Below are 27033 nucleotides of genomic sequence, written 5' to 3'. Positions count from 1 at the left end.
AGGAATGAGCGTTACACCGAGGCCTGTACTCTGGAGCGGAATTGTGGAGTGTCCGTCATGGTCTGGGGCGGTGTGTCACAGCATCATTGGACTGAGCTTGTCATTGCAGGCAATCTCAATGCTGTGCGTTACAGGGAAGACGACATCCTCCCTCATATCAGGATGAACCTGCAGGAAGGGTACCACATGACCCTTCAGCATGCCACCAGCCATACTGCTCGTTCTGTGTTATTATTCAGTTTCTTTTAGTCACACGTCTGTGGAACTTGTTCAGTTTGTCTGAATCTTGTGTTAAGTTTGCTGAAAATAAACGCTGTTGACAGTGAAAGGACGTTTCTTTCTTGCTGAGTTTACTACTGTTATCACTACCACTTATCACCACTACTACTTGTAGCACTGGTACTACTACTATCACTAGTACCACTATTATTATTATTATTATACTATCACCACTACAACCACTTGTTTCTTCTACCATTATCACCACTACTACTGCTGTTTTACTATTATCACAACTGTCACTACTACTATTATTACTACAACCATTACAACTATTGTCACTACTACTACCATTACAACTTATCACAACTGTCACTACTACTACCATTACAACTGTCACTACTACTATTATTACTACAACCATTACAACTGTCACTATTACTATTATCACAACTGTCACTACTACTATCACTACTAGTAGCACCACTAATACTAGCATTACTACCACCACTACGACAACCGCTTGTTGCTATCATTACTTCTGGTACTACTACTATTGTCACCACTATTATCACTACCACTTATTATTACTACTACTATCACCACTATTGTTTCTATTACTACCACTACTAGTAGCACTGCCACTACTACTAGCATTACTACTATTACTATGATCACCACTACTACTCCTAACATCCCTACTACTACTACAACCACCTCTATTGTTACTGTCACTATTACTATGATCACCACTACTACTACAACCACCTCTATTGTTACTGTCACTATTACTATGATCACCACTCCTACTATTACCCATACTGCTAACATCCCTACTACTACAACCACTTCTATTGTTACTATCACTACTACTCCTACTATTACCCATACTGCTAACATCCCTACTACTACAACCACTTCTATTGTTACTATCACTACTACTCCTACTATTACCCATACTGCTAACATCCCTACTACTACTATTACTACAAACACTTGTTACTGTCACTTACTATGATCACAACTACTATTACTACTACTTCTACCACTGGTATCACTACTACCACTACTACAACCACTACTTGTCACTATTACTATGATTATTACTATGATCACTATGTGAATGCTTCGGGGGAAGTATAAATCCATTATTTTACAGGTATTCAAGGTTGTTTACAAATGTCTTGACTGCATGTCCTCTTTTCTCACACTGTCTCTGTGTCCCTCTTCAATCCTCTGTCCCTCCCAAACTCTTTTGTATGTAGGCTATGATGATTTCTCATCAAAATATAGAATCTAAACCCTGTGCATTTGCCTGCAGTTAAGCAGTTTGAAAAGAAACGTCTGTGTTTTGAATAATCTCGAGTCTGATGTCTCCTCCCCTCTCCCACCATGCAGAGGCCGTGGCACGAGTACGAGCACAACTTTCAGATCATGTACAAGGTGGGTATGGGCCACAAGCCCCCCATCCCAGAGAAGCTGTCCACAGAGGGGAAGGATTTCCTGGGTCACTGTCTGGAGAGCGAGCCCAAACAACGCTGGACTGCCAGTACACTGCTAGACCACCCATTCGTCAAGGTCAGAAACATTACATATTTCATTACAAAAAAAATATGAATAGAACACATTGGACGTCGAGGTACTATTCGAGCTGGGCATACGGACAAAAATCCATATTGTGATAAATTGCCTGAATTGATGCGATAACGATAAATAAGCTTAACGTGAATTTGCACCACAGTTTTTGTTCAATTATCCTTTAAACTACTATTTCTAGTTTGATGGTTGTAGCCATCTATTGTTCCATGAACAATCACCCATATTAGCAATAGTATTACATTTAAAACCTCACTGTTCTCTAGTATAGGCTACTTATCGTAATGAACCATGTCAGCAAAATGCCTGTGTATGGTTGGTGTTGATCATTTTTGGTTTTTAGTCCCACCTCTAGGTACTTTCATGTTATCTTTATTCAACTTTGTGCTTATAATTACCTACAAAATCTTTTTGAGAAGCATGGTGGTGTGTTAATATTTTAGCTCCTCAATCACTCTGAAATCAGCTTTTTCCCCTGTGTACCAGATTGGCAAAACATGCATAAACACACGCACATACAGTTCAGTGCAAGGGAAGAGTGCATGTATGCAGACAGTCACATGGTGGCAGCGTAGCCTAGTGGTTAGAGCGTTGGACTAGTAACCGAAAGGTTGCAAGATCGAATCCCCGAGCTGACAAGGTACAAATCTGTCCTTCTGCCCCTGAACAAGGCAGTTAACCCACTGTTCCTAGGCCGTCATTGAAAATAAGAATTTGTTCTTAACTGACTTGCCTAGTTAAATAAAGGTTTAAAAAAAAAAAAAAATTAAATTGTAGTCTAGATTAAAGGGGAAATTGGAGATCACATGTGAAAACTAACCTACAGCTCATCTGTCTTTTATTCCTAGGTTTGCACAGATGAAGAGTGAGGGGGAACGGACCCTGTGGCTGTCACGTTTACAAACTATAGCACTACTGTACATGATGTTGGCCAGAGACTCGACACAGCCAGATAGAGGGGCTTTGGACACAAGGAGAGGGGCTTGTGAACATAGGAAACAGGAAATGATAACTGCAGGCACATGGAGCTAAACTGAGGAACTCTTAGGACATTTCAGATGGATCACCTGGGTCGTGTTCAATTAGAACGGCTTGTTTTAGTTTTGTCTTTGAATTGTTTTGGCTACGTTGTGTCCTAATGAACATGACCCTGTAGTCGGGTGACAGGTCATGCATTTTCTGGAAGGGGATAGCGGGGAATGTATTGCATTGTACATACTATAATAATAGGATTGGATCCTTCCTTGTATAAACAATATTGTAAAGCTTGAGTAATAAATATAGCCACATCTTGTTCTCTCACTGGTGAAGATAAGATGGGGGGGGGGGGGAAATACAGCTGTCACTTTTTTTTTTTTTTTTTTACTGTTCCCCTTTCAGTGACTACGCGGGGACAAGTAAGGGGAGGAATTCAGATATCTGGGTCTCGTTCAGTAGACATGTTGTGGAACATTGCAGCTAGAAATGTCAAGGCATGTATGTTATGCCCTTCTGAATTTGCCCCAGGTTTGGTCGAGGCAGATATTGTCTTGCCTTTCCTTGTTTCATGAGGTGAGCTTCATTGCACAGAAGCAGGGGATGCTGCAACTGTAAGAAACTATTTCCATGCAAATTAACACTCAAAGGCTGTAGAGAGCCCAGGAAGGAAAGATTTTATTTTAAAATATATTTTTTGTAAGGAGAGGATTCCAATGGTAATGTGGGGCTTAAGCCTATAGTGCATCCCAAATGGCACCCTATGCACTTATGGTCCTGGTAAATAGTAGTGCACTATATAGGGAATAGTGTGCCATTTGGGTGCAGGGATGTGGGCATGATCCTATAGGCTTCAGGCATGGATTGATGGTCAGTTGGACAGCTGGCGCATATCCAACCAATGAGAGAAGACAAAAGTTGCGCGCTCACTCCCTGCTGCTGAGAACACACATTCTGGTCCTCTGCTCTTTGTGTTTGCTATGTACAAACGATATTAATAAATCTTTTTTTAATAAATTGTGTCATGACCTAAGGTTAGATTAATCAAACATGGCATTGTAATGATAACAGGAGCTTTATAATAGAATGGATTGCACATACACACTGCATCAATCTAAAGTGGTCTCTGGTGCGTTTTACAGCTTTCGTTCTTTGGTCCTTATTTTATTGCAAATAAACATTGTCAATTGAGTCCATATCAAATCACAACTAATAAAAGTGCATTTAACAAAGTCACAACAGTGCCAATTTTAGTCATACATCTTGAACAACAAAGATGCTGGATGCATGCCCTGAACGTATCTGTGCTTTGTATAGGTTCAGTACATTCCCATGTATCGACAAGATGAAGACGGCCACATGAGACTTCAGCACCAATTGACTTCAATGCTTTCCCTGACGAGTTACCAAGTATTTCTTGGGATGAATTCTCAACTGTTTGAAGTGAACTGTGCTGTAGTTCTCAGATTAGTAATGTGAGTGACTCTCTGGTGCTGGAAAGAAATCTTGCAATTGTAAATTGAAGTTTTAAAAAGGTCATCCCCTCATTTGTTGTTCAGTGGGACCCCATAGCTGGAGCTTCTCTTAATCTCCGTCTGTCCAATCATCCAGCGCACACCAAATGACACTGAGAATAGAGAAGAAAGTGACTTGAACATACTGTATGCTGAGGGCCATATGACATCTTTGTGGTTACAGCATCCAGTGTAGATGTTTGTCAATGGAATTATTTGTGAGATGAGGGCTAGTACCAATGCATTTACAGACATGCAATATTATAATTTACTTTCCAAGAGTAAGGAACAAGCTCTTGATCAGTATCAGACTTGGTTGCTGCCTTTCAAATATTTGGACAAAGATTAGATGGTTAATAGCTAAGTTTAGGGAGAAGGTACAAATAAGTACACCTTGGGATCAATTCAATCTGTAACACGGAACATCTATTGTAGTGCAATTTGAAGGCAACGTGACTGCATTCAAGGTAAACACTACATATGATGGTCCAACTGTAAATTACCTTTTAAAATGTCAATCACACTACAACGCAGATCTTTCGTGGCACGGATTGAATAGAGACCCTTATCGCCAAAGTTATCCTGGTTGGTGACTTTTGCAGCACATTTGTCTCGGGGGGCCACTAGTTGATCAAATATTCCAATAACACCCACCTGCAGCGCAGAAAGCCACTGTGGCCATGATGGTGAGAATAGACCCAGAGTTGACCAGCTGGACCAGGAGGAGGCAGAGGGGGTATAGGAGAAGGCAGGTCCAGCCCAGCCAGTTGATCAGGGCCCAGGGCCTGCATGGTGGGGTAACTTTGGGGCCTGGGAAACACCCTGTCTGGCTGTAGTCCTCCTGGAACTTGTCCTGGAACAACAATACATGACCACATCGATTATCTTACAAACAGGAGCATAGACAACTGGCTTCACAGCCATGACCATAAAAAAAGTGGGACGGGAGGGGTGTGTTTTATGAACTGTAGGTCTCTGATCTTGTATATATCGTGTATTTTTTAGTGGATCTCTAACAGTGCAATTAAGTATTATGAAGTACTATCTAATCTCATCTAACCAGGGCAATTTTACATCAGTTACTGTACAAACGGGTCAGATTGTGCAAGTGTTTGGTGCAATGTTTGTGAATTAAACATTGGGGACAGAACAACAATGTATGGGTGAAGAGTAGGTACTGACATTAAGATATTGTGAGAGAGTTTCAGCTTTGTCCTTGGTGCTTGCTGTCCTCCAAAGAGCAGGCTGCTCAAAAATAAAGCAACCCTTTCATTCCACTTCATCTCTCTCTCCCTCCTTCCTAGACGAATAGAAGTCTTTGAGGTCTACAAAGGAACGACTACTGATACAAAAGGAGACGTAGGCCTGTCACCACTATCCATAAAGGTTGACTACCTACTCACACTAGAACCAGGAAATAAACTGTCTTAGTTCCAATAGTCTTTTTAATAGTTTAATAGGAACTTCTTATAGAATGACCACAATCATTAAATGCAGACAACTGCAGTGGCAACCTGTTCAAAGCATGAGTACTGTGAATATGACTATAGCTGTGTTTACAAAGTCAGCCCAATTCTGATCTTTTGACAAGTCAGATCATTTGCCCATAATTGGGTTGCCTGTACAATGTACTGTAGTATTGGAAACTCACTCAGTTCCACCTGCTAACTGCTCAACAGGAGTGGGAATGTCTGTACGTAGTACACATCTGTGACTAACAGACAAAGCACCATCTAATCTTATCCATTTGGGCTGGGCATCATTAAAGACGCATGACACTATAATAATCAAATCAAAATGAATCTAACGGGCCAAAGGGCCATTTTTCATCAGTTAATGTACATACGGGTCAGATTATGCAAGTGATCGAAGAAAGTGCTTGGTGTAATGTTTGAATTAAACATTGGCGACAGAACAAAGTTATAATTTAAGGGTGAAGAGTAGGTACTGACATGAAGATAAAGTATAAATTAAGAGAGTTTAACTTGGTCCTTTGTGTTGTATCCCTTAATGAACAAATAGATGCAAACTGCACCTTGTACCAATAGTTAGTGAATTGTAATCCCTCTCCCCAATAAGAACACCACCTTCTCCTGGTAGAGTTTATGAAGCCAGGCAGAACACTCAGCCTCATCCTCTGGTATGGACTCCAGTGGGATTCTCCTTGAGACAGAAATGTAGAAGAAAACATTTATTTTAGCTGTCCAATTCAAAATAACTTTATGGTCCAGTAAAAACAAACAGTCCAATAAGACAATATGTGGGCTTTGAGATCAGTGAGTTATGCCTCTAACCATTGGCCCTTCCAGGTCCCACTCATACCACTTGCCCAACTTGCGATAGAAATTGCAGGTTTAAAAGGAATTCATATTATCCATACCTTACATATAAATCTGGATGATACTTTTCCCCATTGAGAACCCCCCACAAGGTTGGAGTTTCGTTGTTTCTGAAATTTAATGTACAACAGTACACAGCAGCAACTAAAGGGGTAACAGAGAAAAAATATATGTTTTAATATATTTAAAAAATATAAACAAATACTACTTAGATATTCACTCATGAGCAGGGTTGTACGGAAGTATTAACCTAGTCAGTTGCACAACTGAATGCATTCAACTGAAATATGTCTCTGAATCAGAGAGGTGCGGGGGGCTGCCATAATCAATGTCCACATTATCGGCACCCGGGGGTCAGTTGTTGCTACAGGTTAACTGCCTTGTTCAAGGGCAGAACATCAGATGTTCACACCTTTCTGGCTCTGGGATTCAAACCAGCAACCTTTCGGTTACTGGTCCAACTCTCTTAACCAGTAGACTACCTGCCGCCCCCATATTAGGGCCAAGTGAAGATACTTTTTTTGCTTGTGGTGGTAATTGCACGGATAGTACTTAAGTAGCAATATTTCGAGAATAAAGCGGCGATCATTTGAGAATAAATTGGCAATATTTAAAGAATAAAGCCAATTTTTTTAAATAAAGTTAATAATATTACAGTTATATTTCCAGATATAAGATATAATATTGCAGTTATATTTCAAGATTATAGTAGTACAGTCGTGGCCAAAAGTTGAGAGTGACACAAATATTAATTTCCACAAAGTTTGCTGCTTCAGTGTCTTTAGATATGTTTGTCCGATGTTACTATGGAATACTGAAGTATAATTACAAGCATTTCATAAGTGTCAAAGGCTTTTATTGACAATTACATGAAGTTGATGCAAAGAGTCTATTTGCAGTGTTGACCCTTCTTTTTCAAGACCTCTGCATTCCGCCCTGGCATGCTGGGATTAAGGTCTGGGGAGTTTCCTGGCCATGGACCCAAAATATCGATGTTTTTTTCCCCGAGCCACTTAGTTATCACTTTTGCCTTATGGCAATGTGCTCCATCATGCTGGAGAAGGCATTGTTCGTCGCCAAAATGTTTCTGGATGATTGGGAGAAGTTGCATTCGGAGGATGTGTTGGTACCATTCTGTATTCATGGCTGTGTTCTTAGGCAAAATTGTGAGTGAGCCCACTCCCTTGGCTGAGAAGCAACCCCACACATGAATGGTCTCAGGATGCTTTACTGTTGGCATGACACAGGACTGATGGTAGCGCTCACCTTGTCTTCTCCGGACAAGCTTTTTTCCGAATGCCCCAAACAATCGGAAAGGGGATTCATCAGAGAAAATGACTTTACCCCAGTCCTCAGCAGTCCAATCCCTGTACCTTGCAGAATATCAGTCTGCCCCTGAGGTTTTTCCTGGAGAGAAGTGGCTTCTTTGCTGCCCTTCTTGACACCAGGCCATCCTCCAAAAGTCTTTGCCTCTCTGTGTGCAGATGCACTCACACCTGCCTGTTGCCATTCCTGAGCAAGCTCTGTACTGGTGATGCCCCGATCCCGCAGATGAATCAACTTGAGGACACGGTCCTGGAGCTTGCTAGACTTTCTTGGGCGCCCTGAAGCCTACTGGCAGCAATATCCTTGCCTGTGAAGCCGAACTCAATCAGCATGACAGAGTGATCTCCAGCCTTGTACTCATCAACACTCACACCTGTGTTAACGAGAAAAATCACTGACATGTCAGCTGGTCTTTTTGTGGCAGGGCTGAAATGCAGTGGAAATGTTTTGGGGGGATTCAGTTAATTTGCATGGCAAAGAGGGACTTTGCAATTCATCTGATCACTCTTCATAACATTCTGGAGTATATGCAAATTGCCATCAATACAAACTGAGGCAGCAGACTTTGTGAAAATTAATGTTTGTGTCATTCGCAAAACTTTTGGCCACGACTGTATATTATAGTAGGGGATTATAGTAGGGGATCATAGTAGGGGATTTGGTTAACTGCATGTCTGCCTTACTCCCTGTTGCTGTGCACGCCACCATGGCACAACCTCTTCCAGGTTCTAATACTTATAATAATGTGGTTATTATGTTCTAAAAGAGCAAGGATTTCCTTGTTACTAAAGCCAATTTTAAAGTGTAGTTTCACCAGTCATCTCAGGCATTTCAACAGTGGTGCGCACAGCAACAGGGAGCCAGGAAGGCATGCAATTAATAACCATATACAACTGCGACTTTATTCTCTAAATATTGCCCCTTATTCTCAAAATATTGCTACTTTCTAATTAAAATATTGACAAAATTGTATTTTGAATATTCCCGAAAATGTATTTAAACATTATTGTGAAAGTATTTCAAGTTTTTAAAGTACTATCTGTGCAAACCAGTACCACCACCCATCACTTACTTATTTTTTCTCTTCACTTGTCCCTAATACTCCGCTGTAGTGTTACTTTCTAAATTTAATCCGTTACAGATTAGTTACCTGTCCAAAATTGCAATCAGTAACAATCTGATTACTTTCAGTTACTTTTGGATTACTTTCCATTCAAAGAAGACAAAAAGGATCCACCAAACACATTTGGTGTATCATCATAGTAGTCTCTGACTTGTGGTCAGACTCACCCAGGTGGAACAAACTTAAACTTGCACCTTTTTTAAATGCTGAATTGAATATCATTGAGAAAACAGAAAGTTGTCAATTCATTTTTTCACTAACATCCTTGCGGATTTTAACAGTAATCCAAGAAGTAATCCAGTTTTTTTTTAAGTATCTGATTACAATATTTTTGTTGGAACCCTAACTGATTACAGTTTTTAATGTAATCAGATTACATGTAATTAGTCACTCCCCAACTCTGCTCATGAGTTTGACGTGTAGCGTTTGGTCATTCTGGAGCTCTACAGGGTTCCGCACCTGTCCCCCTGAGGTTCTGGACGGCTACCCAGAAACCCTTGGTCCTGGGCAGGAGGTGGTGTTTGAGTTTGGGCAGGCTTTTCTTCTCTGCCACCTCCATACTGACCCGATGCTTCTCCTCTGTGAAGCGTGTTCCCTCACAGTGGAGCAAGAACTGGCACACAATTAGAGATTCACTGTAGCATCAAAACTGTGTTTAGATTTACCAACGAACCTGCATGCTCATGTTTACAAGGTGAGTATCATTATATTCTCACATTATTATCCTTCCTAGACTCGTGACATACTATTGATTGTGTCAATCAATGCAATCTTTTAGAACAACCAAACTGCATACTCATGTTAGTTGTGAAGAAAGCTGGAATAAGGAATTTAAAAAGACATCACATCCTCTCATGAACTATACATGTCTTAATCAACTTTGGACTATTAAGTGTCATTACTGATTGACTGATTGATCAATTACTTTACTAGTTGGTTGGTTGATTGATGGCTCACCCAGAAGTTCTCAGGGTAATCCCGTAGGTTCTGAAGACTCTGGACAAAGTTGCTCTTATCTTCCTCCCACTTCCTCTTAATAAACACCATCTCCAGGAAGTACCACATCCAGCCAATCACAGGCAGGTACGACAACTCTTTCTTGGCTAAACATTTGGAGGCCTGGAAAGGGAAAGATTGTTAATGTGTTTGAGTACAGAGGGCATCAAAGAACTTCAGAAAATCTGGGTCTTTTCTCAAGCAATTCCTTGCTTCCCACCTTCCTCACCTCCTTCTCAACAGTATTGGATGAGAAGGTCCAAGGAGAGAGAATGCAAGGAATCTGAGATCGATGAATCGAGAAAGCGCCCTGTTCTCTTACCCCAAGGACCCCGAATCGTTCACAGAAGGTCCAGCCACACAGAAAGTCTATTTCAAAGTTGTGGTTGAGGACGACGATGGCATTCTCTTTACCGTAGAGTTGGTAGTTGTCTGGGTCTGTGTAGAGCGTGACTTCAGTGCCAGACCACCACTCTAAGAGAGCCACAGATTCTGAGGAATACACGTAGCATAACAGAGAAAAGTGTAAATAATAATAAATATATATATACCACTGTCAGCAGGTACAGTGACTTTAACATTGTGCAATAACTGCAATGCAGAGAGCATAGCCCTCCTGCAGCATCAGTGCACTTAGGGGCAATCTGCAATTGGTACAATTTTTTACTACTTTTAAATGGGTGATACATACCCATTGATTCTTGAAGAATATAACATAAATACCTCGAGCTTAGTTCAACTGTCGATCCCCACCAAAACAAACAGTATATCCTCAAAAGATGGTTGAAACTATCATTTTGATTTCATGGATGGTCATGAACTGCCATCCCTCAGCTTTTTACCATCCCAATGGCGGGGTGTCCACTTTGTTTTTGTTTGAACTGCAGATGAAATCCAATTTTATTGGTGGCGTACACATATTTTGCAGGTGTAAAAAAAAATGTATGGCTCCAAGCTATAAAAAATAAATAGAGTTGCACACACTATATATAAACACCCTGTAATTTATTAGGTAAATCACCAATATTTCCGCATCACTGTGCCTTCAGGGTAATGTCATGAATGCTTGAACCAGATTGTGTAGACAAATAGTGACAATAGTGAGGGGTGTGTCATAATTAAGGGAATTAGAATTAATTGAGTGAAACTGTTAAAAAAACAGTTTGTTGATGCTAATATTATTTACAGAAATTCAATTATGTGTGATATCGTATACATAGACACAATTGAATTTCTGCAAATATTAGCATCAACATAGATTCTTTTTTTTTTTACCCCTTTTTCTCCCTAATTTTGTGGTATGCAATTGTTTTTTTAGTAGCTACTATCTTGTCTCATCGCTACAACTCCTGTACGGGCTCGGGAGAGACGAAGGTTGAAAGGTATGCGTCCTCCGATACACAACCCAACCAAGCCGCACTGATTCTTAACACAGCGCGCATCCAACCCGGAAGCCAGCCGCACCAATGTGTCGGAGGCAAACTCAGTTAGCGTGCACTGTGCCCAGCCCGCCACAGGGGGTCGCTGGTGCGCGGTGAGACAAGGATATCCCTACCGGCCAAACCCTCCCTAACCCGGACGACGCTAGGCCAATTGTGCGTCGCCCCACGGACCTCCCGGTCGCGGCCGGTTACGACAGAGCCTGGGCGCGAACCCAGAGTCTCTGGTGGCACAGCTGGCTCTGCTGTACAGCGCCCTTAACCACTGCGCCACCCGGGAAGCCCTATACATTATTGTTTAATACAGTTTCACATTTTATATTTAAGTTTCCTATTTCATTAAAAAACAATTGTTAGATGTGATCCTTTGGTTCAACCATAATGCATAATAAGCATCATCAACTGGGGGAACATTTTGGGAGTATGCTGATAAACTGTAGAAAGAATATAACCATTTATAAGACCTATTCAAAGAGATAATTGTGGCCTGAGATCAGTGAATATTCTACCAATAGGGGTCAATGTTTTTAGACAAGATATTCAGTAAGCCTCCCTTTGTAGTAGCAGGATCTCAGTGTCAACAGAGATGCTTGTTCTAGGTCCCAAGAAACAAAGAGATCTTCTGTTGAACCTGACAATGAATCTTGATGGTAGTACAGTCGTCTCAACTTTCTGTCCAAAAATGATGCAGAAAAATTAATCCATGCTTTTGTCACTTCTAGGTTAGACTACTGCAATGCTCTACTTTCCGGATACCCGAATAAAGCACTAAATAAACTTCAGTTAGTGCTAAATACGGCTGCTAGAATCCTGACTAGAACCAAAAAATGTGATCATATTACTCCAGTGCTAGCCTCTCTACACTGGCTTCCTGTCAAAGCAAGGGCTGATTTCAAGGTTTTACTGCTAACCTACAAAGCATTACCTGGGCTTGCTCCTACCAATCTCTCTGATTTGGTCCTGCCGTACATACCTACACGTACGCTACGGTCACAAGACGCAGCCCTCCTAATTGTCCCTATAATTTCTAAGCAAACAGCTGGAGGCAGGGCTTTCTCCTATAGAGCTCCATTTTTATGGAACGGTCTGCCTACCCATGTCAGAGACGCAAACTCGGTCTCAACCTTTAATTCTTTACTGAAGACTCATCTCTTCAGTGGGTCATATGATTGAGTGTAGTCTGACCCAGGAGCGGGAAGGTGAACGGAAAGGCTCTGGAGCAACGAACCGCCCTTGCCGTCTCTGCCTGGCCAGTTCCCCTCTTTCCACTGGGATTCTCTGCCTCTAACCCTATTACAGGGGCTGAGTCACTGGCTTACTGGGGCGCTCTCATGCCGTCCCTGGAAGGGGTGCGTCACCTGAGTGGGTTGATTCACTGATGTGGTCATCCTGTCTGGGTTGGTTTATTACTGGCCACCCATTCCAAAACAGACTGCAACTCTTTGTAAAGGGTTTCAGTGACTTCATTAGCAGTGGTTGCTGATGCATGCTCCCATCACTGGGAGCTCAGCCCCAGTGATGTAGTGGGCCGTACGCACTACTACCCTCTGTAGTACCTTGCGGCTGGATGCCGAGCAATTGCCATACCAAGCGATGGTGCAGACAGTCAAGATGCTCTCAATGGTGCAGCTGTAGAACATTTTGAGGATCTGAGGGCACATGCCAAATCTTTTTGTTTCAGCCTCCTGAGGGAAAAGAGGCGTTGTTGTGCCCTGGGCCCTGGGCCCTAGGACCATGTCCCAGGACTACCTGACATGATGACTCCTTGCTGTCCCCAGTCCACCTGGCCGTGCTGCTGCTCCAGTTTCAACTGTTCTGCCTGTAGCTATGAAACCCTGACCTGTTCACCGGATGTTCTACCTGTCCCAGACCTGCTGTTTTCAACTCTCTAGAGACAGCAGGAGCGGTAGAGATACTCTTTAACGATCGGCTATGAAAAGCCAACTGACAGTTACTCATGAGGTGCTGACTTGTTGCACCCTCGACAACTACTGTGATTATTATTATTTACCATCACAGACCAATGCTTGCACTAAGACCGCACTCAACCAACTCTATAAGGCCATAAGCAAAAAATAAAATGCTCACCCAGAAGCGGTGCTCCTAGTGGCCAGGGACTTTAATGCAGGCAAACTTAAATAAGTTTTACAAAAATTTGACCAGCATGTCACATGCAACCAGAGAAAGAAAAAAAACAACTCTAGACCACCTTTACTCCACACACACAGAGACTCACATAAAGCTCTCCCCTGCAGAGATGGGCAAATCTGACCATAATTATGTCCTCCTGATTCCTGCTTACAAGCCAAAACTAAAGCAGGAAGTACCAGTGACTTGCTCAATACTGAAGTGGTCGGATGACGCGAATGCTGCGCTACAGGACTGTTTTGCTAGCACAGACTGGAATATGTTCCGGGATTCATCTAATGGCATTAAGGAGTACATCACCTCAGTCATCGGCTTCATCAATAAGTGCATCGACGACATCATCCCTACTGTGACCATACGTACATATCCCAACCAGAAGCCATGGATTACAGGCAACATCCGCATCGAGCTAAAGGCTAGAGCTGCCGCTTTCAAGGAGCGGGACACTAATCCGGACGCCTATAAGAAATCCTGCTATGACCTCAGATGAACCATCAAACAAGCAAAGCATCAATACAGGATTAAGATTGAATCCTACTACAGCGGCTCGGACGCTCGTCAGATATGGCAGGGCTTGAAAACTATTACGGACTACAAAGGTAAAGCCAGTTGCGAGCTGCCCAGAGACGCGAGCCTACCAGACTAGCTAAATGTCTTTTATGCTCACTTTGAGCCAAGCAAAACTGAAGCATGCACGAGAGCACCAGCTGTTCTGGATGACTGTGTGATAATGCTCTCGGTAACCAATGTGAGCAAGACTTTTAAACCGGTCAACATTCACAAAGCCGTGGGGCCAATTGGATTACAGGATGTGTACTTTATGCGCAGACCAACTGGCAAGTGTCTTCACTGACATTTTCAACTGAGTCTGTAATACCTACATGTTTCAAACAGACCACCATAGTCCCTGTGCCCAAGGAAGCGAAGGTAACATGCCTAAATGATTACCGCCCCGTAGCACTCATGACGGTAGCCATGAAGTGCTTCGAAAGGCTGGTCATGGCTCACATCAACAGCATCCTCCCAGATACCCTAGACCCACTCCCATTCGCATAACGCCCCAACAGATACACAGGTGATGCAATCGCACTCCACACTACCCTTTCCCACCTGGACAAAAGGAACACCTATGTGAGAGAATGCTGTTCATTGACTACAGCTCAGCGTTCAATACTATAGTGCCCACAAAGCTCATCACTAAGCTAAGGACCATGGGACTGAACACCTCCCTCTGCAACTGGATCCTGGACTTCATGATGGACCGCCCTCAGGTGGTAAGGATAGGCAACAACTCGTCTACCACGCTGATCTTCAACACTGGGGCCCCTCAGGGGTGTGTACGTAATCCACTCCTGTATTCCCTGGTCACCCACGACTGCGTGGCCAAACACGACTCCAACACCATCATTAAGTTTGCTTAATGAGGTTTGCTCAACAGTGGGAGGCATCATCACCGACAACGATGAGACAGCCTATAAGGAGGAGGTCAGAGAACTGACAGTTTGGTGCCAGGACAACAACCTCTCCCTCAACGTGAGCAAGACAAAGGAGCTGATTGGGGACTACAGGAAACATCAACGAGGCTGTAGTGGAGCAGGTCGAAAGTTTCATGTTCCGTGGTGTCCACGTCACCAACGATCTATCATGGTCCAAACACACCAAGACAGTCGTGAAGAGGGCACAACTAAACCTTTTCCCCCCTCAGATGACTGAAAATATTTGGCATGGGTCCCCAGATCCTCCAAAAGTTCTATAGCTGCACCATCCAGAGCATCCTGACCGGTAGCATCACCACCTGGTATGGCAACTGCTCTGCATCTGACCGTAAGGCACTATAGAGGGTAGTACATACGGCCCAGTATATCACTGGGGCCAAGCTTCCTGCAATCCAGGACCTATATAATAGGCGGTGTCAGAGGAAAGCCCATAAAATTGTCAGCGACTCTAGTCACCCAAGACATAGACCGTTTTCTCTGCTATGGCACGGAAAGCGGTAACGGAGCGCCAAGTCGAAGACTAAAAGGCTCCATAACAAATTCTACCCCCAAGCCAGAATACTGCAAATAATAAAATGGCCACCGGACTATTACATTGACCCCTGCTACTCGCTGTTTATCATCTATGCATAGTCACTTCACCCCTACCTACATGTACAAATTATCTCTAACCTGTACCCCCGCACACTGACTCGGTATATGTTATTGTTATTGTGTTACTTTAGTTTATTTGGTAACTATTTTCTTAACTCTTCTTGAACTGCACTTTTGGTTAAGAGCTTGTAAGTAAGCATTTCATAGTAAGTATGTGACAAATAAAGTTTGATTTGATTTGAGTGTCTGAGTGGGCTCAGGGGGCAGGTCAGATCTCACCAAGCGATCTCCAATATAGCAACCACACCTATAGACCACCAGTGGGGATCCTTGAAGAGGTGTGCAATTGTAGAATATGCCAGTGCTTTTTCAGGATTGCGTTCATTTTCTCTGAACTCTTGGTGTACTTGGTGCAAAAGACAGTTGTGTTGTTTTTCTTCTTTGTTTGAGTTTAGTAATTCCTCTCTTGGTTTTTGAGTTATTTTCATCATTGCAGCATCAAGAGTTTTGTCCTTGTAGCCTCTCATTTTCAATTTCTGTCATTTTTTTTAGCATTGCTGTCAAAATCTGTCTGGTGGCCACAGGTTCGTTTAACCCTGCACAACTGGCTATATGGTAGACCATTCTTGAGGGGAAGATGATGCATACTATCCGCACATAGCAGGGTATTGCGATCTGTGGGCTTTGTGTATAAGTCTGTGTGCAATGCATCAGTCCAGGTAATTTATTTTTCTCTCATCAGTCTGCAATAATAGTAAAGACATCAAAACAGGAACTGGTTACCAACATAATTAGAGCAGCAAAACTAAACATTTTGTCATACCTGTGGTATCAGAATTTATGGCTCATACCACCCCGTTATTAAATCAGTGTTCAATGACTACATAGGGCAGCAGTCTCTAAGGTGCAGGGTATTGTATTGGGTGGTAGCCAGCTAGGAACAGTGACTAAGTTGAGGGCAGGGTACTGGGCGGAGGTCGGCTATAGGTGACTATTTTACAGTCTGACGGCCTGGAGATAGAAGCTGACTTTTCAGACTCTCTGTCCCAGCTTTGATACACATGTATGGTCTCTGCCTTCTAGATGGTAGCGGGGTGAACAGTCTGTGGCTTGGGGGCTAAGCCAAATTTCTTCACCCTGCTGAGGTTGAAGAGGCACTGTTGCGCCTTCTCACCACACTGTGTGGATGGACCATTTCAGGTTGTCAGTGATGTGCACACAGAGGAACTTGAAGCATTTCACCCGCTCCCCGTCAATGTGGATGGTGGCGTGCTGCCTCCTGAAGTCAACAATCAGCTTCTGTTTTGTTGGCGTTGAGGGAGAGGTTGTTTTCCTGGCACCACTCCGCCAGGGCCCTCACCTCTTCCCTGTCGGCGGTCTTGTTGTTGGTAATCAGACCTACCACTTTTGTTTCGTCAGCAAACTTGATGGAGTTGGGGATGTGCATGGCCATGCAGTCATGGATGAACAGGGTGTACAGAAGGGGGCTGAGCACATACCCTTGTGGGGCCCACGTGTTGAGGATCAGTGTGTTTTTGCCAAACTTCATCACCTGGGGTAGGTCGGTCAGGAAGTCCAGGACCCAGTTGCACAAGGTGGGATTCAGATCCAGGGCCTCGAGCTTATTGATGAGCTTGAAGGGCACTATGGTGTTGAAGGCTGAGCTGAAGTCAATGAACAGCATTCTTACATACGTAGGTATTCCTCTTGTCCAGAAGGGATAGGACAGTGCACACCCATGGATCTGTTGGGGCGGTATGCAAATTGTAGTGTGGTCTAGGGTGCCGGATAAGGTGGAGGTGATATGATCCTTAACTAGCCTGTCAAAACACTTCATGATGACAGAAGTGAGTGCTACTGAGCGATAGTCATTTAGTTCAGTTACTTTTGCTCTCTTGAGTAAAGGAACAATGGTGGACATGTTGAAGCAAGTGGGGACGACAGACTGGGATAGGAAGATATCGAATATATCCGTAAACAACCCAGCCAGCTGGTCTACACATGCTCTTGGGATGCCGTCTGGGCCAGCAGCCTTGCAATGGTTAACACGCATAAATGTCTTACTAACGTCGGCCACGGAGAACGAGAGCTCACTGTCCTCGTTAGAGCTGGTGGCCCACTTCCGCAGCTCCGTTTTTTCCTCAAAGAGGGCAAAGGTGTTTAGTTTGTCCGGAAGTGAGGGGTCCGTGTCTGCAACGTGGCTGGCTTTCCCTTTATAATCTGTGATTGTCTGGGGTTCCTGCCACATACCTCGTGTCTGAGCCTGAGATTGCCCCTTTAAATCAGTGAAGTGAAACAATAGGGAAAGAGAGCGATATTCAGGTTGTATTTCAGGCCAAGAGAAGGCCTGCAGTAGAAGTAAAGAACAGTGGAAGTAAAGAACAGTAGAATAGATCCTACTCACGGCTGGTGAGGGAGTATCCCAGCTTACAGTTGATCCTCCTGGCCAGCTGCTTGTTGATTGGCCAGAGGGGCAGAGTGCAGATCTGTAATAGGTTGATCAGGAGACCGCTGACAAAGAACCCATAGCAGATGACCAGATGACACAAGAACTGGCCCTTCAACCACTGTACCAGACCCATCTAGAGGAGAGAAGTGGGGAGGAAGGGAAAGGAAGAGGAAAGGGGGATGCCTAGTCAGTTGTACAACTGAATGCATTCAGGGGAGGGGAACGGAGGTATTTGATATTTTATTAGGATCCCCATCAACTGTTGCATTAACTGGGTTCCACACAAAACATTACATAACATAGAACATTAATGGACAAGAACAGCTAAAGGAAAGAACTCCATCAAATATATATATTTTTTAAAGGCACCACGTAGCCTTCATATCAATACATACACACAAACTATCTAAGTCAAATAGGGGAGAGGCCTTGTGCCGTGAGGTGTTGCTTTATTTGTTTTTTGAAACCAGGTTTGCAGTTCACTTGAGCAATATGAGATGGAACAGAGTTCCATGCAATAATGGCTCTATATAATATTGTACGCTTTCTTGAATTTGTTCTGGATTTGGGGACTGTGAACAGACACCTGGTGGCATGTCTGGTGGGGTAAGTGTGTGTGTCAGAGCTGTTGACTATGAAAACAATGACATTTTCCACACATTAATGTTTCTTATAAAGAAGAAGTGATGCAGTCAGTCTCTCTGTTTTGGGCCAGCTGCAGCTTAACTAGGTCTTTCCTTGCAGCACTCAACCACACGACTGAACAATAATCAAGATAAAATCAAACTAGAACCTGCGGGACTTGCTTTTTGGAGTGTGGTGTCAAAAAATCAGAGCATCTTTATGATGGACAAACATCTCCCCATCTTTACAACCATTGAATCCTTATGTTTTGACCATGACAGTTTACAATCTAAGGTAATGCCAAGTCATTTAGTCTCCTCAACTTGTTCAACAGCCACACCATTCATTACCAGATTCAGATGAGGTCTTGAACTTTGGTATTGATTTGTACCAAATACAATGAATGCTCTTAGTTTTAGAGATGTTCAGGACCAGTTTATTACTGGCCACCCATTCCAAAACAGACTGCAACTCTTTGTAAAGGGTTTCAGTGACTTCATTAGCAGTGGTTGCTGATGCATGCTCCCATCACTGGGAGCTCTGCCCCAGTGATGTAGTGGGCCGTACGCACTACTACCCTCTGTAGTACCTTGCGGCCGGATGCCGAGCAATTGCCATACCAAGCGATGGTGCAGACAGTCAAGATGCTCTCAATGGTGCAGCTGTAGAACATTTTGAGGATCTGAGGGCCCATGCCAAATATTTTTGTTTCAGCCTCCTGAGGGAGAAGAGGCGTTGTTGTGCCCTCTTCACGACTGTTGGTGTGTTTGGACCATGATGGGTCTTTAGTGGCCTCCTGAGTGGTGCAACGGTCTAAGGCACTTCATTTCAGTGCTAGAGGTGTCCATTCCAAGCTGCATCACAACCAATCGTGATTGGGCGGCGTACAATTGGCCCAGCGTTGTCCGGATTAGGGCTTGGCCTGGGTAGGCTGTCATTGTAAATAATAATTTGTTCTTCACCGACTTGCCTAGTTAATTAAAGGGTAAATAAAAATAAATAAATTAAGTGATGTAGACACCCTGGAACTTCAATCTCTCAACCATCTCAACTATGTGAATGGGGGCATACTCAGCCCTCTGTTTCCTGTAGTCCCCGATCAGCTCCTTTGTCAAGCTGACGTTAACATTTAACCTAACTCCTAAACTTAACCCCCTAACAAACAAAATTGGTGATGGACATCCACAACTAAATACATACCCCACAAAACGTAACATATCATACTAAATGGAGTGTTTCGGATTTACGTACAGAATAATACTAAATGCTCTGAGACCAGGTTGTACAGACAAGTCTCAAGGATACACATTAATGAGATACTGATGACTGAAAGTTACACTATAGATCACCCTTGCTCAACTACTATGCATGCATAGCTCACATGTATTTACATCATGTGCGCATGCTTCAGCTGACAGAAATCTGAATGCACTACCAGAGTTTTGAAAAGTCTGTTTAATAATACTTAGGCCTACCTGTGGATATGTGGTCTCAAATTCCCCAGAGGTAGGAGAACCAACCACCCAGACAACCAGTTGAGTAAGTTCAAATGTTATTTTATTCACAGTATTTAGTCTCACTGGCCACTTCAAATAGTTGAAGTTCAATATTTCAGAAGGTGAATTACAAAAGCTAGTCACTGGATGGTTAATGGGGCAAAGGTCCCCCATCCTCGCTCCACTACAGTTGGCAGAGTTGTGTTATCCTGACCCTGACTGACACAGTGAAGCGCTCACTGCCCTCCAAAGAGCTGGCTGTTGAAAAATAAAGCTCCTTTTATTCCACTTCTTGATCTCTCTCCCTTCCTCCCATCTTGGCTGAATAGAAGTCATTGAGGTCTACGAAAGAAAGACTGTACTGATCTAAAAGGAGACATGTAGGCCTGTCACCACAATCCATAAAGGTCCAGTGGCAGATTTGCCATCTGGCAAATGCCTTGATGGGCTGGACCATTTTTTGGGGGGGTGGGCTGCTTGAAATTGACACAAAAATATAATTTTATCTAAAAGTAAAAGAATGAAAAAAGGTGACATGGCCGGAAGCTCATTATTTATTTTTTGTGTTACCTTACTTGTGCAATTTCTCTGTTATACATATTTCTCTGTTACAGTGGGCAACGACCAGCCACCTATCAACATGGGACGTCAGCAAGAGACCTGCTCCACGTCTGTCATCAGTTAGACAGCTAAGATCATGTATATTAAAAAATAGAAATGGTGCCTATAAATGTGACAATTTAAAATATGCTCTTTCTACCTCACTTAAAACTTCCTATTGATCCGAAAACCATGATTTGGTCAAAGAGTAAAGTGCATTATCCTCCTGATTCCTGTAATCAAAGTGTCTGCCCAGCCCCTGTGCCCTTACTGGAGCCTGCTGCTGGATTAAGTGAGCCACTCTCCTCTCCCCCCATGAACTCAAGAGAAAAATGTGTTCTGATTGTAGGCTATAACGTTTCAAAATGCAAATGAAAAACACAGCTTTGGAACTGATATTGGCACAAGATGGAGGGAGTGTTAGAACATAATGCACAAAATTACAGTTAAAGAAAATGTATGCTTAATCCAGTATAAACTAATGTATAGAATGTATTATACAAGAGACAACAATCACAAAGTCTACAGCAAAACAGCAATGTCATGTCTTAAGTGGAAAACTAACAATGACTCAATAATTCATGTCTTCTGGGAGTGTTAGAAAACAGTCTGTCAGAAGTTTTACAATGTAAATGTACTTTTAATCCGTCTATCCGCATATTTCAAGACATGGCTAATGGGGGTGCATTGAGATACACAAAGGGTTGGACAATATTCTTTTCAACACTTATATTGAAGAAGCTATTACTTAAATACTGGAAGCCAAATGATACTCCAAACTTAAGAGAATAGAATAATCATATTCTTTATTATTTAAATATTGAATCTAATAATAATCTTTCTACAGACAAAAACATCATAACACAATTTGAAATCATATGGGGAAGAGTCTTACAAGTATTAGAAAGAATGGGTGTGGATACAGTGGGAACATGTGGGTCTGAACAAGTGTGATGTCATTCATGTTTGTGGAAATGTATGTAATGTTAAGTTGTTAATGTTTTTTGTCCATGTATCTTTTTTGTTTGTTGTAAAAAAATAAATAAAAGAAGCAAGTTAGAGGTAGTTTATTGAGCCAATGCTAGCTAGCATTAGCACAATGACTGAAAGTCTATTGTCTGCTAGCATGCTATGTTAAGTTGTTTATTGTTTTTGTCTATATACTGTATGGTTCGTTTTTTTATTTAAACGGGTCTTAGAGAGGAGGGTCTCAGCTTTCTATTAGATATAATTTGGATTTCTCAACTCTCAATATTCAACTCAATAGCAACTATTTTACAACAAAGATATTTGATATGGCTTGGAGATATGGAGCTTTGCGTGCGCAAAATGTGCATTGGCCATTGCGAGGGCATAGGCCTATAGGTATCATGGGTAGTAGTCTACTGTCAAAGTCTTTTTTAGGACATTACATTTACTGTTGGATGAATACATGGCTACTAGCAGTGGGTATTGTATTTAAAGTTAGCAATCTAATGTGTTCTGTGTGTCCACTTCCTCAGGTGTTGAACCTCCTATTAACTGAACAGCTTTCATAAAGGACTGGCTTGAATTGTGACCAAACAATTTATTTTCATAATGAGCCATATCTATTGGTTTTCAACCCAAAGTTACAAAGGAAAATGTGATCTATTTAATAAATAAAAGACAACAGCAAAATGGATAAAAGTGGGGTGTGGGTGGTCCGTGGGTGGCTTTTGACCATTTTTTGATTTATTCCTCATGTCTTAGTCATTGGTAGGAAGAAGTTTGGTTCAAATGGGATGTTGAGTACTATATTTATTGAATAATATCTGAAACCAATAAAAAATGGCATTTAATTGGCATTAAAATGGCCAATTTGGGTGCAATCAAATATCTTAATTTCTCAGAGATCAAATTATATTTCAACAAAATAAAGTTTCAGAAATGCTAATCGTATCTGTTAGTAACTACAGAAACAACGTCAGAACTATCCGAGATAGTGGGTGTTGAAGTCCTATTTCTTGTGCTCTTTGAGGTGGAACACCTCTAATCTAATCTAACTGTCTTCCACTAGCCAACTTCCCAACAGGACTGGGCACAACTCTAGGCAGACAACTGTGCTGGCAGGTAAACATTGTCTGACTGGCTATCTGATAATTATACTATGCTGATGACACACCCTGCTAGGTTACTCCATGGGAACTACTACAGTGTACCAAGAGCTGACTGGCCTGGCTGGCCCTACCTGACTGCACCACAATACAATACAATCTAGTATGGAGGAATTTACTTCAGGGGAGTGCTGGTGTACAGTAGCCTGTCAAATCGCACCTATGCTTTTGTGGAAATGTCAGGACAGGAGAGGAAAATTGTTTCTCATTCTCATTCTAAGCAAATGCATCCCATGACATCTTCTGATTCCAAATAGCACTTGGTTTCTATCTGAAGTGCTCAATGAATAGCATTCCATAAGAGCAAAATTATTTAGAAAAAATATAATTTAAAACGACAGCCAACATATTTGAGTCTCCCCAACAGGTTATTTTTGGTTATGATAACACTAAGTTAATAGTTCAAAATCACAAAGCTTTTTTCATTGATTGAAATCTAACAAACTAGGTTTTAATTTATAATCAATATTCTGACCAAGGAACTATATGTATACTATTTGTAGTATACGAAAAATAAGAACATTCAGGAGTAACCTAATAATAAGACAGTGTGAAAAAAACGTTTAGATTACATGAATAAAAGTGTGTTACCTTACTTGTCCCAGGCTTTGGTTATTTTGTGGCGATAACGCGGCCCAGATACTACCGATGTGTTGAGATAACTCGATCAGTTGGAACACGGCGTTGCGAGCGCTCATTTCAAAGAGTGCTCGGTAAGCCACGCCCCAGTGGGCAGAGCTAGGCATGTTGCACTGGGATACAAAAAAAGACTCTCAATTTACAATGGGTCCGCTTTTGTTCTGTGTAGACTAGTTATGCTAATATATTTCAGACCAGTGTATTGCAGTTCATTTCGTTTTAGACTTATTGAGTCAAATATATTTGAGTAGTAAACAGGAAACGACTCCCAGACAGTTCCCTATAGAACATACCAAAGGGGCGCATCATTTACTAGGCTACCTAAATTATTGGGTTCATCTGGTTTCCATGGTTCTTGGTTATTTACCAGGTAACAATAAGTGAAAAAGAAACAAGGACTGAATCAATAGACACATACATTTTCTCAGCTAGAGACTGAAATAAATTGTGTTTCTTTGAAAATATGGGCCTGGCTGACATGACAAATGCATTAAAGGGGAAAGGATCCACAGACACTGCACATCTCTTTATTTACAAAGCTGGCTGACATGGTTAACACAAACACAGGACATTGAATGCTACCTGAATTGACTCAGAAAAGTAACATAAGTAAGTCTACAGTATCACAGCAAGGTTAAACAGGTGTGTGTTAGATTATCCAGTGTCCACAGCAACACTATTGATTATCCAATACCCCCATTGCATGTGGTGTACTATGATCTTAGCCATGCTCTAACTAACCCTTCTGGAGGGTCTGAGGCACTTAGACTGCAACTGAGGACACCCTGGCCTGACACCTGGTTGGGCCTGGCCCACCTAGCTCCCCTCTACCTGCCTGTTGCTGCCTCCACTGGCACTTTCTCTACTTCTCCATCTGACCATAGGTTCTTGAATGCATGCTTTTATACACTCTGTGTCTCCATATTACAGCAAGTCAAATAATGATTAGCGCAAACAGGAACTGTGACTTCTTTCAACAATGATTTGCTATGGCTGAAGTATTTTGTCAGTTATAAGTTATTCGATACCAAGGCTAGATGATACCAAGGCCAGATGATGCTGAATGGCAACAACACCACACACAACTGCAATGCAACTAATTCATCTCATTGGTACATGACTCTTCAGTCTGTTGAATATTACATCAATGAAAATATGGATTTCTTGGCTGAATGAAGGTTTTATTAAACCTTCAAAAGGGACACACATACACAATAAAGGAAGTTTATAAAGTCATTGACAAGGAAAGTCATTTACTACATCAATTATAGTCACAGCATCTCATCTTCGTTTGATTAACTGGAATGAGATGGAGAAATTATTTCCAATAGGCAGGGTGTGGCTCAACAGGCAGAATACATTTCAAAGGGCACTTTATTCCCCACAACTAATGCACTACATTTGACCAGAGCCTTATGGGCAAATAATTGACACAAGTTGTTGCAGTAGTAAGTAAGACAATGGATCCAGAGCCGCATAGGTTAATTATGGACTTTAAAGTAACTGGCAGGTAGATGGGAGCCAGGTGAGATTGGGCCAGGCATGTCCAGGTGTCATGCCAGGGTGTCCTCAGTCAAGTTCCAAGAGCATCAGGCCCGTTCCAAGAGCCTCAGGCCCTCCGGGAAGGAAAGGTTAGTGAGAGCATGACTAAGACCATAGTACACCACATGCACTGTGGACACTGGATAATCTGACTAACACACACACACACCTGTCTGACCCGCTGTGAAACTGTGGGACTACTTACACTACATGGACAAATTTATGTGGACACCTGCTCGTCGAACATCTCATTACAAAATCATGGGCGTTAATATGGAGTTGGTTCCCCATTTGCTGCTATAACAGCCTCCACTCTTCTGGGAAGGCTTTCCACTAGATGTTGGAACAACACCTGCTTAACCTCACTGTGATACTGTAGACCTACTTATGTTCCTTTTCTGAGTTAATTCAGGTAGCATTCAATGTCCTGCATTTTTGTTAACCATGGCAACCAGCATTGTAAATAAAGAGATGTGCAGAAAGATAATCAGCCTCTGTGTCTGTGGATCCTTTCCTCTTAATCTATTTTTCATGTCAGACAGGCCCATCTTTTCAAAGAAAACACCATTGAAATCTATCTCTATTTGAGCAAAATAAGTCGTTTTGTTGTGATTACAAGAACAATTCAGGTAAAGAGCCACAGTCAGGCAGAAACAATGTGAGTGTTCTATTATAAAGTGAGAGGAATTGGTTTCCCTGGATGATATAACTTCTACTTAGAAATACTTTGACAGTAAATTAATAGATGTCATTCACTGCTATAACGCTGTATCCACTATAATCCCACAATTTTACACAGACCAGCCGCGGACCTTTGACAAATACATCTCTGTGTGAAAATGCGTGGTCTGTTTTGTCAACGAACTCAATGTATTCCAAATACTGGTGGTAACCAAATGATCCCATTTATGTAGGTATTGCAAATACGTATTAAAACCTGTCCCAGTGCAACATGCCTAGATCTGCCCACTGGGGCGTGGTTTATGGAGGGCTCTTTGAAATAAGCTCTCTTATCTCACTACACCAGAAAATCAGACTCCAAACTGTGTGTAGGTTTGTTCAGATTGGGGAACGGAACAAACGCGTTTGACAAATTGCCTGATTCCCCTGCCTAAACTAACTAATTAAAATTACACTTTGACCCAGATATGAAGTCAGTCGTGTGGGTCGCCTACTTGGGGTAAGGCTTTCACACAGCTGATGTGATAACATTTCCCCATCTTGCACAAATATGCATGTTCTTGTTGTGGTTGTGTGGGAAGTCAAGTGAAGAAACTCCCACGTGGGAAAACAATGTCTTGTCACCGCTCAACATTCTATTTCATTATTTGGCCTGTACCTCCTTCTGCTGGTGGCTTAACTGCGTCGCACTAACGAAGAGTTTCCTACAGAGCTGTTTGTGCACTCGGGCTTCTAATAGACAGTATATCTGCCTATGATATTTAATAATAGGATGTTAGGTGGGTGCTTCTCTATGTAACATTCACATGTAATATTACTTTTGAACTCATTTAGAAAACCTTCTAGAACATGGGCTGACAGCAGAGCGATAATATAGCCTCATCCTCCTTAGATATTTCTTAGAACTAAATTAGTGATCCTAGGTTATATATCTCATTGTTCCAAAAGTAAATTTATTGGCAGTTCATATTTTTTTCCTTCTTCTGGTTTAGATCATCCAAGAAACCAAAGTCTCTTACATGTCAGCTAAAAGTGGCATCTGCATGGGCAGAGAGGAAGAGAGAGACCAAGAGAGAGAGACCGAGTGATGAAAGAGACAAGG

At 42.1% G+C, this 27033-nt stretch overlaps 2 protein-coding genes across 6 annotated transcripts in view; one reads left to right on the top strand and one right to left on the bottom strand.

Moving 5' to 3' along the window:
• LOC115144388 (mitogen-activated protein kinase kinase kinase 4-like) overlaps positions 1-5581 on the top strand; it is a 101220-nt gene extending 95639 nt beyond the window's left edge. For all 3 annotated transcript variants that reach the window (XM_029685397.2, XM_029685398.2, XM_029685399.2), the window contains 2 exons: positions 1618-1797; positions 2664-5581. In XM_029685397.2, coding sequence (XP_029541257.2) covers positions 1618-1797; positions 2664-2684 — 201 coding nt within the window. In that variant the 3' untranslated portion in view covers positions 2685-5581. The remainder of the gene's footprint in view (positions 1-1617; positions 1798-2663) is intronic.
• agpat4 (1-acylglycerol-3-phosphate O-acyltransferase 4 (lysophosphatidic acid acyltransferase, delta)) lies at positions 3478-23756 on the bottom strand. 3 transcript variants are annotated; one of them, XM_029685400.2, is made up of 9 exons: positions 23661-23756; positions 18170-18347; positions 10411-10580; positions 10050-10211; positions 9552-9705; positions 6685-6787; positions 6392-6467; positions 4959-5157; positions 3478-4417 (listed from the first exon to the last, which is right to left on the bottom strand). In XM_029685400.2, exons 2-9 carry the CDS (start codon positions 18345-18347, stop codon positions 4335-4337), a joined length of 1125 nt encoding a protein of 374 aa, XP_029541260.1. In that variant the 5' UTR covers positions 23661-23756; the 3' UTR covers positions 3478-4334. The 3 variants fall into 3 exon arrangements, with proteins under 3 accessions (XP_029541260.1, XP_029541261.1, XP_029541263.1); XM_029685401.2 differs by having other exon boundaries at positions 18170-18413; positions 23661-23754; XM_029685403.2 differs by having other exon boundaries at positions 23666-23750.
• Between the last annotated feature and the right edge of the window lie 3277 nt (positions 23757-27033).

The sequence above is a fragment of the Oncorhynchus nerka genome, linkage group LG16 (assembly GCF_034236695.1).
Source record: "Oncorhynchus nerka isolate Pitt River linkage group LG16, Oner_Uvic_2.0, whole genome shotgun sequence".
Classification (NCBI taxonomy): domain Eukaryota; kingdom Metazoa; phylum Chordata; class Actinopteri; order Salmoniformes; family Salmonidae; genus Oncorhynchus; species Oncorhynchus nerka.
The sequence above is the reverse complement of the archived record's forward strand: the minus strand, read 5'-3'. Positions and strand labels throughout refer to the sequence as shown.